The following is a 16,508-nucleotide window of genomic DNA, read 5'->3' on the forward strand; positions in this document are numbered from 1 at the left end:
TCTTGTGTACAGACTTACAATCAGGACATATCTACTCTATATTTTCTAAATCCTACAAAATATGTGTAGTCGGTCTGTCAAGCCTATACATGGAAGCATTGTAATATATATACCCATGTAAGGCACTAAATAGAAAGAAATGAGCCAATAGAACATACATAACACCTTAATTCACAATCACATGCCAGAGAAATACCTTTCGCAGTGTTGATCCGGTGACCCTATATCTAGAGCTTGACTCTGGTTTGATTGTTAATGAGACGTTTTCATTGACTATGCAGGCGTCTGTGGCAACTTCGTAATATCAAGATGGTGTGCCAGCTCAGTCTCTCAGAGATTCTCATAGGGTTAGGGTGTGCGTTCATTGGGTAAGTGTATGTGCGTATGTATAAGTGATGCATCTGTACTATATTAAAAAATAGTGCCAATTTCATTTGGCAACATGTGCTGATATGTTTTTTTTAACGGAATGCCACCTGGCTCATTTGATTGGGATATCGTGAAGGTTACATAGCTTATTACTGTAGGCATGATAAAACTAGCTGGATCACCATCCCAAATTGAATAAGAACTTTTTCGAGGGAAAGCCATCATGACGGATTGTGCGTGGGTGTGTGGGTAGGGGGTGGGGTGTTCCTAGGAAAGGAATCAAAAAATACATTGCTAAGGGCATCTCCAACGCTAGCCCCTAAACGCACACTGTAAATGGCAAAGCTACGTACTTAAGTTTTCTTGAATATATATACGAGCTGGCTTTTTATCAGTTAAGTAAAAAGAAGAGTAGCACAACTCGAAAGAAACTCGAATAAAGCGGCCGATCAACATAATCTCTCAACCAAAAGTAAAAGTAAAATTACACTTCTCTAAACTTTACGTCGTGATCCTCTCAATAACATGATCGACTTTTCTTTATGCCCTTCATAATTGTTTTTTACATCAGATCGACAAAACCCATACTAGTTCGATAACATGAAAGAGTGTGAAAAATTGCAAGAAGTGATAATCTAAAACCTTCGGATGTCCTTAACATACTCCTCACAGGATAGGATGCTTGACTAGTTAATTATTTGAGAAGAAACAGAAAGCCTGAGATGAGTAAATAGGCGAAGCATGACCAAACCAAACTTGGCTAGAGATCCGGAGGGAAAAGCCACATAGGAGGACATTGGTTGCCACCCAACACGTAGTACCCCACCGACATGATCCCCGCGTCGGTGTTGTCAACACTTTCACCTTGCTTGTAATACGCATGGCAACCATCACTGTTTGAGCTCGTCAAGAATTCCTTGGCATCATGGGGCAAATATTCTTTTCGTGGATAGCATCGATGATGGGAGTAATAGATGTGGTTTCTTCGTGGACTGCAAGGCTCCCCTATCGACATGTCCATTGCCTTGGAGAACGACGGCCCTAAGAACAAGGCATGGTCCACTAGCCTTTTCACAGGTTCCCATTTGTACTTGCCATCTCCGACATCAACTAGCTCGAGACAAAAGAAAATAGGCATTGTATTGTTGCATGACCACCACCATGACCCCCTCGTCTTCCTCACCACTATCATGATCTTGCCACTTAGCTCAACAATGTACGCGGCACGCTCGTCTGGATCGCCATTGTCCTCCAAGTACCCCGGGTCATGTATAATCAACCATTGGGGATCTCCACTGCGCACACCATGTTTGGTTAAGCCAATCTTGAACCTAACGATGGCCATTGTTTTTGACATGAGGCAATAAAGATAGCCGTTGCAGAAGGCAATATCTGTGACTGTCTGCCCAGGAAATATACTTGGCAACCATGCAGACTCGGAGCGGCCAAGTCCGCAGATCGCGACTTCAGAACTGGCGATGATGGCAGCGAGGATACAACCTCTTGAGGTGGGCCGCCCGGAGAATATTACCTTGAGAGGAACAAACGGGTCGTCGGCGTGTGGACGTAACCGGGTGATACTCCTTTGCTTCGCTGAGAGGGCCACCTCGGCACCAGAGAAAAGGTTGATGATCCTCAGCGGGGCTTCAGAGACGGCGACCCATCCGCCGTCATAGCAGCCGACAATGCACCCGCCGACAACCTCGCTTGGAAACCGGAAGCGCGGCAGGATGGTGCCGTCCTCGAGGCAGTACGCATGCTTCGCCCTGTCGTTGCTTGCCGGATCAAGGATCAGCCACGGGAGCACACGACGCGGTGGCTGCATCTGTGCAATGGCGCGCCATGACGTGCACACGGCGGCGAAGCGCACACGGTTGTCCGCGGAGGCGATCCTGGAGTAGACAAGGGTGAGGATATCGTCGGGGAGCATGGACCACCTCCTCTCCGCCCCGGCCTCGATGCTAATAATGCCGTCGTGGCAGGCCGCTGGCGTGTGCGTCGGCTCCTCCCCCATCTTTGTGGCCGACTGCGTGCGCCTGCACGATCGCAATTATAGATCGATCGATGACACACCACCTAAGGCACGAAGACGATTGGGACTCGGGGTGCATCTTGGCCCGGCCCAGACTCCTCCGCCCGTACGTCTCCTGCTGCTAGTCTCTAGGCGAGACGAGACCTGGTACTCCGCTCACTGTCGCCCTAAAATTCCCAAAGCTTCGCCGCCATGCTGTGTCCAAGAACATAATACTAGGGACCTTTTACGGTACATCAGATTAATTTGGACCGTTAAATCTTTTTGTTCAACGGCCCAGATGAGCAGATACTACACTAGATTTTCGGTAGTATATTAAGTAATTAAGGGCGTTTTGGGTAGTTTAAATGTATCCATCCCGCAGGCACCTTCCCCTGAAATCTCAGGCAGTAATTCTTCATCCCACACTCGTTCATTTGCCATCGCCATTGCCAGCCCGCACCGTCGCCATCGCTCGTCGCGTCATAGCTAGCCGTCGGCAGCGGCGAGTTGTCATGCCTTTGTGTTACCCTCGAACCTACAGGATTTTGAGTGGGTCACCTGACGAAGACGACGAAGGCGAGTGCGCCGCCCCGGCCGCATGCCCTCTTCCTCGCTTGCCGGCTGTCGTCCGCGGCTAGATTACTCGATTTTTGGTCTTCTCATCAAGCCTCCGGGATCTGAAACTGGTCGCTGACATATAGACGACAGCCTTCGCTTGGGCCGCATGACCCCGACCTTGTCCAGCCCGTCCCATGAATGACCATGCAGACACTAGAATACGAGGCCATATCATGGTAAATATTCAACTCCATCGAGCTCTCTTCTTTACATCATGCCATGTGCATTCTTTTCCAAAATAAAAGCTAGCTAATTAAGTTAGTTCCTGCAGCCGCCGGCGGCCTGCAAGCAGCGTAGGCTGTGATTTTTGGCAGCGTTGGGATGACAGTGCGCTGGGAGTAGTGCATGCGGTGTTGGGATGGAGGGGGAGCCAGCCTGCACGCAGCGTCTGGATGGCCGAGAACATGGGGCGGCGACCTGCAGGCTGATTATTTTGCTAGCGATGGATGGCCGGCATTGGGGACGGAGGCCTGCAGCGGCGGTCCGCTGCAATCAGTCTAATTAATTAGACGAAACATAATTACCAATATGTCCTTAAGTTAAAATCCGACCGTCTCATGCTGACTATTAGATTAACTTAATACTACCCGTTATGTTGAGTAGTATGATGTACCGTAAAATCTCCCTAATACTAGCCCAAAGCTTGGCAGCGCTGCCAATTCTTAAAAGAAAAACGAGCTGCTGTTTTTTGGGTTAAGTAAAGAGTCTTTTCTTTGTGTATTTTGGTTCGAACAGAACTCATACTCCGATACAAAAGCTAATCGCTCATACTTTGTGTATTTTGGTTTTTATTCTTCCATACACCAGAGCTCTGACATCGCCTACACTAGCAGATTTAGTAGTGTTTTCCACATGATCTTTTTAATAATTGTACAGTGCACCTTGAAACAAAAACATGAATGTTGAAGAGAAACCAAGAGAACAAAATCATAGGAAAAGCAAGACCAAACCAAACTAATTAGCTAAAGACATGGAGGTAAAAGCCACATGGGTGGATGAATTTGAGCGCCACTCAACACGTAGTACCCTACCGACGTGATTCCCTCCATGCCGTCGCAACGCTTTCGTCTTCCCTGTAGTACACACGGCAACCATCGTTGTTCGACCTTGTCATGAACTCCTTGGCATTGTCGGGCAGACGTTCCTTTCGTGCGTAGCATCGATGGTGGGTGTAGTAGACATGGTTTCTACGCGGGCCACCGCTTTGGCCCAATGGCACGTGCATCGCCTTGGCGCACGTTGGCCCCAAGAACAATGCGTGGGTCCCCCAGGCTTGTCATCTCTTCCCATCTGTATGATTCATGTGCCATCACTCTGTTTGTGTCGCCATCAACTAGCTCCAAAACCAAGAAAAAGTTGCGCGACCATGACCGTGGCCCTTTGGTCCTCCTCACTGCCATAACAAGATTGCCACATAGCTCAACAATGTATATGGCGTGCGCGTCCGGATCACCCTCGCACCCCGAGTAAAGGTCTTCCACCAGCGTTTGATTTTGAATATCCAGCAAGTGTACACTTTTCAACACTGCCACGCTTCTATGGTCTATGCCGACCTAAAATTTGAATATCTCCTTCCATGACGTGAGGCAGTAAAGATCGCCATTGCAGAAGGCGATATCGATGACCGGACTCCAATTACAACTTCCTCGTGCCCATGCACTCTTCTGATGGCCAAGCCCACATATCGCGACTTCATACCCACCCGTAATTGCAGCGAGGATACAATCACTCGAGGTGGGCGGCTTAGAGAATATCACTTTCATCGGAAGAAACCGGTCATCCACGGAGAGCGTCACCTCGGCGCCCGACAAAAGGTTCATGATTCTCAATGGGGGTTCCAAGAAGGCGACGCAGCCACCATCATGGCAGCCAATGAAGCTCCTACCGATGGCCTCCCTCGGTAACTGAAAGCGCGGCAGGATGGAACCATTGTGCTTCTCCGCATCGCCTACACTGCTCGGGTCAAGGATCAGCCACGGGTGTGTTGGCACGACGGCACGCCAAGACGTGCACACGGCGGCAAAGCGGACGCTGTCAAGCGGGGAGACAAACTTTGCGTGGATCGCACGGATGAGATCCCCCGGGAGCACTGACCACCGCTCCGCCTCCGTGGCCGCCGAGGTCCCTGCCTGGAGAACGGCATCGCGTTCTAGCTGGTTTTCTTTCTTGGCACGTTCGTTATGTCCGATCACAATTGCAGGCGAAATAACTGTAGCATAAGAAGAGGAGGCTTTGCACGTGTGCGTCGCAAGCCCAACGGGCCACGACTGGCTTTCCCTAAATAAAAAACCCTGACCGGCCACGAGGCGCGGGCCATGTACAGGCATCACGCGGCCGCCGTGAGAGAGATCTCGTCACCGGCCGCAGAGGTAACTCCTGCATGGGCCAGCAGGAAATTTCCTTTTCAAACGCACGCGTTCCAAGGAAGCACACGAAAGAAAACAAAGAAAGCACACAAGATACGGATAGTGCCTTTGGAGGCCGAGCTCCATAGAGCTCGGTTTTGAAAAATTCAAAATTCATCAAATTTTATATTTTCTACATTTCACAAAATTGTGAAAACATATGCAAACATACATGGAGGCATAACACACACGTGTGTAAATTTTCAGGGCAAAATACGTTGAAATGTGCATTGTGGAAAAAAGACAAATGTGAGGCTTTTTAACACATGATACTATTCATCCTCCCAAACCATGAATTTGTCTTTTTTGTACAGGTCCCATTTCAACGTATCTCATTCTGAAATTTTACATACATACACATAACATACTTGTTTACTTGCACAATTTTTTTAATTTTTTCGAAACACAAAAGTTTGAATTTTGAATTTTCAAAAAAAGGTCTCTATGAAGTCCGAGAGCCAAACGTCCGTTCTCCACAAGATATTTATTTATTTAAAAGTAGCACACAAGATATTTTTTGTATTTTTAAATTTTCGGATAAATGAAGAGAGAAAGAAAGGCAAATAAAAGCATATTGCAAATAAAATTAAAACAAGTAAATGTTAAGTGTGTGTGAAGGAACCTGTATTTGTTTGGTGAAGCCAGAAATTCTTCTGTTACTTGTTATAAGCGTTGGGATTCCTCCGAAGAGGAGATGTAGTATAGTAGCACATAGTATTTGCCTCAGTTAAGAACCAACGTTATCAAATCAGTAGGAGACTCACGCAAACAAACATCAACAGTATTGCACACACACACAACAAATACTTGCACCCAACATGAACAAGAGGGTTGTCAATCCTCTTGTACTTCAAAGATTAATTTTGATAGTGATAGATAGATAAATAAATAATAAAATAATAAAAAATAAATCACAACAAGTTTTTTCAGGGTTTTAGTAAATATAAGTGAATGGGCCCAGGGGTCAAGTAGACCAACATCCATCTGCATCTACTATTATTACTCCACCCCCCCCCCCCCACACGCCCGGGAGGGACCCCGTCAGGGAGTGCGGCGGCTATGGGCTGCCCTAGGTCGATTCGCTCGCCCCTAGAGCCTCGTGGATCGCTGCCCTGCAACGCGAAGAACGAAGGAAGAACGAGAAAGAAAGATACAAGGGTAGGGGATAAAGATAGATGAACACAAAAGTGTAATAGATTGATTGGTTCGATTGGTGTTGTTCAATCGGCCGTCACCCCCAACATATATAAGAGGCGGCTGGACTTCCCATACAAGTAAAGGATTCATCTAGGCCTTCCTTTAAAAAAATTACATCAATTCACGTCCTAGAGTCCTAGTTCTATTCCAACTCGGATTCAGTCTGAATCTGGCCCAACTTCTGTCTTCCTCCTTGCACGGGCCATCGAGCCTCCATATGACCTCCGATCGAGACGGCCCAAATATAAAATTTGTGCGTCTCGACGAGACAAACAACTCTTGTGTTGATCACTTTTCCAAACAAAGCCATCTTGAATACTTTACGAGGTCATCTTTACCTTCCAGTCGGACTCGGTCTTGTAGCAGACTGGATTGTCCGAGTCTCGTAGTGAATTTGCATGCCATATACTATCTCTGATGATGATGACTCCAAACCAAAGTTTATCATTTTGACGATACGCACAACTTCCGTATTGAGCACTTCTCCATCTGAGGTCATCTTGATAAACTTTCGGGCACATCTTCAGTTTCACTCGGATTCGAATTCATCCACTCAGATTAGAGTCATTCACTCGGATCGTCCGACTGGACTTTTTCACTCGGATGTTAGAATCTTTCACTCGGAAGACAATTTTTCACTCGGATGACTATATTTTCACTCGGAAGGCAATCTCTTTACTCGATCAGCAAGTTTTCATTCCGACGGTAATCTTTTCACTCGGATGATTATATTTTTACTCGGAAGGCAATCTCTTACTCGATCGGCAAGTTTTCATTCTGACGGTAATATTTTCACTCGGATGATAATAAGTTCACTCGAACGAAAAACTTTCACTCGACCGGTAAGTTTTCACTCGGATGGTAAGCTTTCACTCGATCAGTAAGTTTTCACTCGGATGGTAAGCTTTCACTCGATCGGTAAGTTTTCACTCGGATGGCAAGCTTTCCATTCGGATTTTCCGACTGAAAACATAGCCTGATCTTGATTTGTCTCTCTAGGTCTCATACGGCCTCGGATCGAGACGAATTATATATGAAAATCGATCGGCTCGAGGAGACGAAATGTTTCCGTGTTGAAGGTTTTTGATTCAAGGCCGTCTTGAGGGCCGAATTGCTCACACATTACATCAGACACTCATCAACATGTGTCTGGTGTCAAGCGTAATATTTTGGTCTCTGGCCGGTCCAGACGGTATTGACTGTAGCTTTTGCATATGAACTCATATTAAGATGATTTATATATGAAAATCGATTGCCTCGATGAGACGAAGACAATTCCTTTAGAGTGCTCCTTCATCCGTGGCAGTCCTGAATGCGTAATCGGCCGAAAAAGCACTCGGAACACTAAATTCTGCCACTCGGAGTACAGTTTCGGCCCCTAAGATGAGGTCGGATGTAGATGACCTAAACATCAAAGTTGTTCCATTCGATGACGCGAAACTTTCTCATGTTGAAAACATCTTCATTTAGGGCCATCTTATTTGCGTTTGTACCATGCCAAAATCCGGTGCCAACACATGCCCCCTGTTTTTTGGCAGAATTTTCGTGCCAGAAAATACTTCATCCAAGCACGATGTCAACACTACATCGACTGTGCATGCTAAGGACGATAATTGATATCGGCCATATGCTTAGGCTTGTTGATGATTGGGTAGAGCCTTTTCAGATAACATTCGTTTGAGAACAACCATTGGACGTCACGAATGCATTCAGGTAAGTTTCTCATGTCAATCCTGACTTGGCCTTTATCCAAATAATCTATGGGGATATGAGAACCATTTGGTGATACCGGTTGTCGAATAATTATGTCCATGCTCCTCAAAGGAACCATCAACTATTCTGTCACTCAACTCATTATTGATCAAAATGCTCCGTCAGGCCTCCGCCGAACAACGTCTGTCTCCTAATTTGGATCCTGTAGACAAGAGATGCTTTCTCCAGCCAGCCATATGACTCGCACTAGATCCGTCAGTGGCCGAGTCAACCCTAGAGTCGGCTGTAACTCCTCATGGACCGACTTTAATAGTAAGTCAGTTGTGAACTTGCCCTACATGAGCCGGTCACAGACAACATCGGTTGTAATAACCAGATGTGTATTGTATTAACCCGTTTGGCGAGTCAACAAGGTCAACATTCGAGTGCTTCGTCGATGCATATAAAGATGACATCCGTTGGAGAGATGGCAACGAATCATTGTGAACCTTGATGCATGCAACCCCTGTAGTGATTAGAAGTCCTTTAGCCTGAATAGCACATCATATTCGGCTTGATTATTAGCGTGTAAGATCTAGTCGGCATGAAGTTTTTAAATCCAACCGTGAAGAAATATGTCAATAATGAGGACTCCGGGCGCTGCTAAACTGAATCAAGAAAATAATCTCCACGATACTTTGACTTGGTATCCAGTGAGCGTCGAGTGATAAATGTGATGTCACAATCCTTTCCTTTGGTCTCCTGGGTCAACATTGCCTCGCTCCCCGAGTGAACATAGCTTCGTCCATCTCGGTGACTCACTTTTTCTGGATCCTGCAATAAACCAACAATAGGAGTCGACAACTTTTGCTGCACTGGACCCTTGATTAGTGGCCGAATAATTAGTCGGCCTTCCGATGTTGGCAAAACTAAGAATTGGCTTTGGGAATATGAGACACCACAATGAACACATTTAGCCAGATGCCAACCTTGTCAACACAATGTACTCTTGAAATATCGGCCACACGTCCTTATCTCGTAGGACTTGGAGAACCCGTCCACCAAAGTGTGAATAGACGAAATAATTCAGATGTTTGGCTGGGAATAAGTTCCGGGACGTCGGCTTTGATGAAATGATTGAAGAACATGGACAATGCACCACCTGAAGTCTCCTATAGTGAGATGAAATTTGTCTTCTCACTACTACAAAAACAGCTATAGCCAATATGGACACTAATGACGCACTATGCATGTGGTGCGCCATTACTGTGCAAATACTAATGGCGCACCACATCCACGGTGGCGCACCATGTGTTGGTGCGCCATTAGTGTGCAAATACTAATGGCGCACCACATCCACGGTGCGCCATTAGTAATTTTTTTTTCAAAACTAGTAATGGCGCACCAGGGGATAGTGCGCCATTACTAGTTAAACTAGTAATGGCGCACCACCCCAACGGTGCGCCATTAGTAATTATGTTTCATTTTTTTTTTCAAATTTTTATTTTATTTTATTTTTTAAACTACTAATGGCGCACCATGGGTGTGGTGCGCCATTATTAGTTGAACTAGTAATGGCGCACCACTCCCACGGTGCGCCAGTAGTAGTTTGGCCCAAACATTCCCCCGAATGCACCCCCCGGACCGCCTTTTCAGTTTTAAAAAAAATAAAAGAAAATGATAGAAATGTAAAAAAAAAAAAGAAAATAAGATTCCCATGTGATATGTGGTCTAGTTGTTAGCAAAATTTACAAACATGAATTTCCGACTTTTTTGCAAAATCTCTCGAGAATTTGTAAAATGGGCATAACTTTTGCATACGAACTTGGATGAAAAAGTTTTTTATATGAAAAATCATCTACTCGAAAAGTTACATCCGAAATTTAACGGGGCAACCTTGTTAAACATTTTCAAAATCCTCAAAAACCTAACAGAAAAAAAGATATGGGGCTTTTAAGATCTGGAGAGGCAAAACAATTCAAAAAAAATAAATTCAAACCTACTAATGGCGCACCTGCCCATGGTGCGCCATTACTATCTTCCCGCCTTCAAAATTCAAAATAAATCAAAAAAATAAAAAAAAGTTAGTAATGGCGCACCTGCCCATGGTGCGCCATTACTATGCCGTATATATGGCTGGGCGTGGTCCTCTCGTCCTTACCTCTTCATTCTTCTCCTCCACTCCACCTCTCCTCCACTCCATCTCCTCCTCTCCTCCACTCCATCTCCCCTTCTCTCCTCCACCATACTACCCTCCTCCTCTCCGGCGACCTCCTCCTCCTCTCCGGCGACCTCCTCCTCCTCTCCGGCGACCTCCTCCTCCCTCCTCTCCTCCCCTCCCCTCACGGTTTCTCCTCCCTCCTCTCCGGTGATCTCCTCCTCCCTCCTCTCCTCCCCTCCCCTCACGGTTTCTCCTTCCTCCTCTCCGGTGCTCCGGTGAACTCCTCTCCGGCGACCTCCTCCTCCTCTCCGGCGATGTAGGCGAGCGCCTTTCCGGTGACCTCCTCCTCCTCCTCTCCAGTGACCTCGGCCCTCCTCTCCGGCGAACTCCTCTCCGGCAAAAGAACACGGCAAAAGAACGTACAAGATCCAAAAACAAGAACAAAATTTGAAAAAATTTCGTGAAAAAAACAAGCAAAAAAACGAGCAAAAAATGGGCAAAAAAAATCGTGATCCAGATCCAAATTCAAAATTCAAAAATAGCAATGGCGCACGGTGGGGGTTAGACGGTGCGCCACTACTATTTTCCCGCCTTCAAAATTCAAAAATACTAATGGCGCACCGCGGCCTATACTAATGGCGCACCAGTGGCCTATACTAATGGCGCACCGTGGCCTATACTAATGGCGCACCAGTGGTGCGCCATTAGTATGGTGCGCCATTAGTATACCAGATACTAATGGCGCACCAGTGGTGCGCTATTAGTATTTAATACTAGTGGCGTGGTACTAGTGGCCCACCAGTAGTGCGCCATTAGTAGGCAAAACTGGTGCGCCACTAGTAGGTCTTTTCCTAGTAGTGTCTTCGCCTATTGGCTTCATGCTTGTCCTTCATCACTCCTGCCGGCTTTGCAACATGAGCTGACACACCATTCTTGCCTCGATGGCTTCCCTTGGGGACCCATGCCATGTTCCTCCTCAGCAACTCTTTGGCACTAAGCCACTTTAGCTTTCTTTCTTGCCAATGTGATAAGCGGAGTGAGCATCCCAGTGGTGATTTTGTTTTAGGCACTGCCAATTCTTTCTTGACCTTGGGCACTTTGGACTTGGTCCGTTCAAACTCAGCGATTGGGTCCTTGAAAGTCACTCGCCTCACTTTCTTGTCCTTAGTAGCCAACATACACTCAGCTAGCTTTTTGTCATCTGGAGTCAGATCTGAAATAGCACACTTGCGTCCATCCTTTTTCACTCGGTACACTTGCTTGACTACGTCCATCTTCTTTGTTGAGTTCCGGATCGATTCTTTTCGGTTGAGATGGTCTTTAACATGTGGTTGTTGAAAAAATGATGATCCTCTCGGAGCTGCATAATTTTGGCGAGGAGGTTTAGAATATGATGGATGGTGTGCCCTTGATTTATACTAGTTCCATGATTTATATGAATAATAGTCAACATGGGGAGGTATCCATGATATCGGCATTGGTGACCCAAAAGGATGATATGGAGTCTGCTTGCTCAACTTCTTCCTTTGCCAATCCTGATCTTCAGATTTATGCCTTGGGGGTGACTTCGATGCTTTTGTTTCACTCGGCCTATAAGCACTCTTAGCCTCACTTATCTTCTGATATTTTTCTAATAACTGTGCGAAAGCGACTTTCGGCTTTTTACCTTTGTGCTTACCATTGCCTTTGCTTTCTTTAGTTGTGCGTGCATCGGTCTTTGAATTTTCTCGTTGCCCCCAGTGCTAGATGTCACCATTGTAGCTTTGATGGAATTCCCGTCTTCAAGATTGTTGTTGATGCACTTTTTAACCTTATCCTTGCTCAAAGACTTGACCCCGGCATCTTTGGTGTGTACCTGTTGACCTTTAGATGAATTGGCTTGAGATAGCCGAGTCAACATTTGATCGCCATCAAGACCAATCTGATACGACTGGCCATATGATCGCGCCTCAACAAACTCCAATCGTCCTATTTTGTCCGATTGCTCGACTTGATGGATCATGTTGCAATCTTTGACATTTTTCTCGAACGAATATTGCATTCGCTCTTGTCTTGATGGCTCGACATCGTGATCAATTATAATAATAGGATTAGTCAGCAATGTACCGATGATGTGATCAACTATGACTGCACTGGACGTACACTCCTGGTCCATTAACCGATATTGTGATACCGGCTCTGAAACAAAACAACCGAGTGGTGCCAGCTTAGTGTCATCTGACTCGGCTATGCATTGATTTTCGTCGTCCTTTCCTGATGCTTTTGAATCGGCTATCTCGAAGGACTTTGGACCTGGCTTTATATTCCTGCAACTAAAATAATCACAGAATATACGTCTCACCTGAGACCAAATGTTAGCCAGGCATGAAACAAACAAAGTTGTCCATATGAATATAAATTTCAGTTGGCATGACGGGAACAACTTTGGTTGCGATAAGTTGTCACTATTAGCCTCTATGAATGATACCACATGTTGCCTAGCATGATTAGTGACAAGATCATTTCTAACAAAAAGATTACTCATTTCGATTGGTATTTTAAAATTAATTAGAATCTTACTAACGGGTGCATCAACAATATGATTTTGACCGAATCGAAAATTGAGTAAACTGTCGGCTAGATGTACCTTTGTGAAGACTTTGTAAGGAGAAGATGGTTGCACCACTGGAACAATACCTTGTTCCACTTCTGAATAATTCTCCAACACCTCTTCCTCTTCTTCTGGATCTCGTGCCTCATCACTCAGATTGCGTGAGTAGATTTCACTCGGATTGCCTAAGTATATTTCAGTCGGATTGCTCGAGTATATTTCACTCGGATTGCCTGAGTATATTTCAGTCGGATTTCCCGAGTATATTTCACTCGGATTGCCTGAGTATATTTCATTCAGATTACCCGAGTGGATTTCACTCGGACGCTCTTTGTCAGTTGAACTTTGCTCAGCTGCATTTTCTTGTTCTTGATGTTCATCGTTAGCTGAACTGTGTTCGGCCATATTACTTTGTTCTTGATGCTTATCAATATCTTTAGCACGAAATTCATAGGGTAGCATGTAAGCTCCCTTATATCCAGAAAAATCGAGCATGACCAATTTGCTGTGTTTGCCGTTCCTTTGCTCAGTGAAGCTTGCATCTTCTGTTTTGACACACTCGGTAATAACTGGCTTGATGCACTCAGCTTTAGCCGGCAATGCACTCGTCTGGAACGATGCACTCGGCTGGCATGATGTACTCGGCTGGCACGATGCAACGCACTCAGCCTTAAACATCTCTGTGCTCAATCCGGTTTCAACCGAATCCACTGTATTAGCCGAGTGAATCATTTTTTGTTGATTTGCTTGCAAAGCTTCTTTTTTATCTTGCCTCAACAGTGCAGAAGGGCCAACATGGTTGCTGCATGGAGGAAGGCACTTGACATATTCTCGCAAATCTTCCTCTCCACGCATCTTCTTGAGTGCTTCATAAGCCTGTCGATATTCTGCTGGTAATTCCTCAAGGGTAGGTGTAGTAAATTCATTAACGCTATTCCTTGTGAGCTTTGGCTTGATCTTGTCCACTTGGGCCACATATTTTTCTTCAAACTCAGCCCTGCTTGGACCGGCTTGCCCCCCAATACTTTTAGGATCTTTCGTCAATGAATTGATGTTGCCGAAATTTTGCGATTGTATAGGGGGTGTATAACATGCTGCAGTGATAGGTGAATACATGTGCACTGCCGTTGAATATTTTCTCTCGCCAATTTGATCAATCGGCAACACTTCATCTTCTTTCAAAACCCTAGCTCTTATTGCCTCATAATCAGGAATCAATCCCTTTTCGTGCTGCTCAAGGCAAATAGCACTAATCTTCTTATTTTGGGCTAAAGTTTTTAATGCAGCCAGAGCCACATCATCTCCTGTAATATTAGGCACAAATGCTCCTGCAGAATCTCCATTCACTCGGCCATTACCGCGAAGGCGAGCCGAGTCATGAATATTTTTGGCTTTATATGCCACCGAACAATTAATCTCACGAGGTGTAGCATATGATGTTTGAGGATAACCAGCCGAATAGCTAATGGAAGCATGGCTGATTCTCCCATCCATCGGCATGTTTGGGGATGAACCCGCATATTGCGAGTCAGCTGCTGATGGATAAAACTGTGAGACGCCCTCCTGTACATGAGGTGTCATATATTGATCACTCTAAAAAATTGTGTTGTTCACCGGCATATTGAAAGATGTTGCCGATGCACGAAAGTTCAGATTCATAAATTGCATGTTGCGATTCTGTAAATTACAAGTTTCTCCAACGGAATAACTAGTCGGCCTTTGCTCGTTAGGGCTAGCCGACATGACATGTCCATTGAAAGATCTAGCAACATCAACATAATGGCTATTTGCATCTAGGTAAGGAGATTGATGATACATGTTATACCGTTGTAGATTGCAGCCGCTTGATGACGCTCTCCTCGTAGCAAGAACAGGCTGAAGACTGTTCAAAGCTTCGTCCCCAGCGGAGTCGCCAAAAAGTGTGTTGCCACATGAACACGTCACGTGTACCCTCGACGCCGGGGGTGATGCACCGCAGCTCACGTCGAAGGAGACCCGACCGACAGCGCGATACGCAGGACAGTTGGCAGGCGCTTTTGAAGACCCGAAACCCCACACGTCCGGGAGGGACCCCGTCAGGGAGTGCGGCGGATATGGGCTGCCCTAGGTCGATTCGCTCGCCCCTAGAGCCTCATGGATCGCTGCCCTCCAACGCGAAGAACGAACGAAGAACGAGAAAGAAAGATACAAGGGTAGGGGATAAAGATAGATGAACATAAAAGTGTAATAGATTGATTGGTTCGATTGGTGTTGTTCAATCGGCCGTCACCCCCAACATATATAAGAGGCGGCTGGACTTCCCATACAAGTAAAGGATTCATCTAGGCTTTCCTTACAAAAAATTACATCAATTCACGTCCTAGAGTCCTAGTTCTATTCCAACTCGGATTCAGTCTGAATCTGGCCCAACTTCTGTCTTCCTCCTTGCGCGGGCCGTCGAGCCTCCATATGACCTCCGATCGAGACGGCCCAAATATTAAATTTGTGCGTCTCGACAAGACAAACAACTCTTGTGTTGATCACTTTTCCAAACAAAGCCATCTTGAATACTTTACGAGGTCATCTTTACCTTCCAGTCGGACTCGGTCTTGTAGCAGACTGGATTGTCCGAGTCTCGTAGTGAATTTGCATGCCATATACTATCTCTGATGATGATGACTCCAAAACCAAAGTTTATCATTTTGACGATACGCACAACTTCCGTATTGTACACTTCTCCGTCCGAGGTCATCTTGATAAACTTTCGGGCACATCTTCAGTTTCACTCGGATTCGAGCTCATCCACTCGGATTAGAGTCATTTACTCGGATTGTCCGACTGGACTTTTTCACTCGGATGTTAGAATCTTTCACTCGGAAGACAATTTTTCACGCGGATGACTATATTTTCACTCGGAAGGCAATCTCTTTACTCGATCAGCAAGTTTTCATTCCGACGATAATCTTTTCAGTCGGATGATTATATTTTCACTCGGAAGGCAATCTCTTACTCGATCGGCAAGTTTTCATTCCGACGGTAATATTTTCACTTGGATGATAATAAGTTCACTCGAACGGAAAACTTTCACTCGACCGGTAAGTTTTCACTCGGATGGTAAGCTTTCACTCAATCAGTAAGTTTTCACTAAGCTTTCACTCGATCGGTAAGTTTTCACTCGGATGGTAAGCTTTTCACTCGGATTTTCCGACTGAAAACATAGTCTGATTTTGATTTGTCTCTCCAGGCCTCATACAACATCGGATTGAGACGAATTATATATGAAAATCGATCGGCTCGACGAGACGCACAACTTTCATGTTGAAACAGTTTCCATCAGATGCCATCTTGATTGAGTTTTGTTCCTTTCTTTACTCTGGTGTCAACATGAGCATCTCTGAACTTGTCATAACTTTTGAGTCCGAGCTCCGTTTTAGACCATCTTCATATCCATCTTGATCTTCTCGAAGTTCGAATCATATGTTT

General features: G+C 45.5%; 1 protein-coding gene across 1 annotated transcript; it reads right to left on the reverse strand.

The window, feature by feature from the left end:
- Positions 1 to 1,129: 1,129 nt before the first annotated feature.
- On the reverse strand, positions 1,130 to 2,383 carry LOC109752898 (putative F-box protein At4g22660). Its single transcript, XM_020311809.1, has one exon. It carries the CDS (start codon positions 2,381 to 2,383, stop codon positions 1,130 to 1,132), a length of 1,254 nt encoding a protein of 417 aa, XP_020167398.1.
- Positions 2,384 to 16,508: the final 14,125 nt, after the last annotated feature.

Source organism: Aegilops tauschii, chromosome 3 (assembly GCF_002575655.3).
Source record: "Aegilops tauschii subsp. strangulata cultivar AL8/78 chromosome 3, Aet v6.0, whole genome shotgun sequence".
Taxonomy (NCBI): domain Eukaryota; kingdom Viridiplantae; phylum Streptophyta; class Magnoliopsida; order Poales; family Poaceae; genus Aegilops; species Aegilops tauschii.

Bases quoted from the DNA above. Each gene is read 5' to 3' on its own strand.
- LOC109752898 (XM_020311809.1), bottom strand. From the start codon at position 2,383: ATGGGGGAGGAGCCGACGCACACGCCAGCGGCCTGCCACGACGGCATT.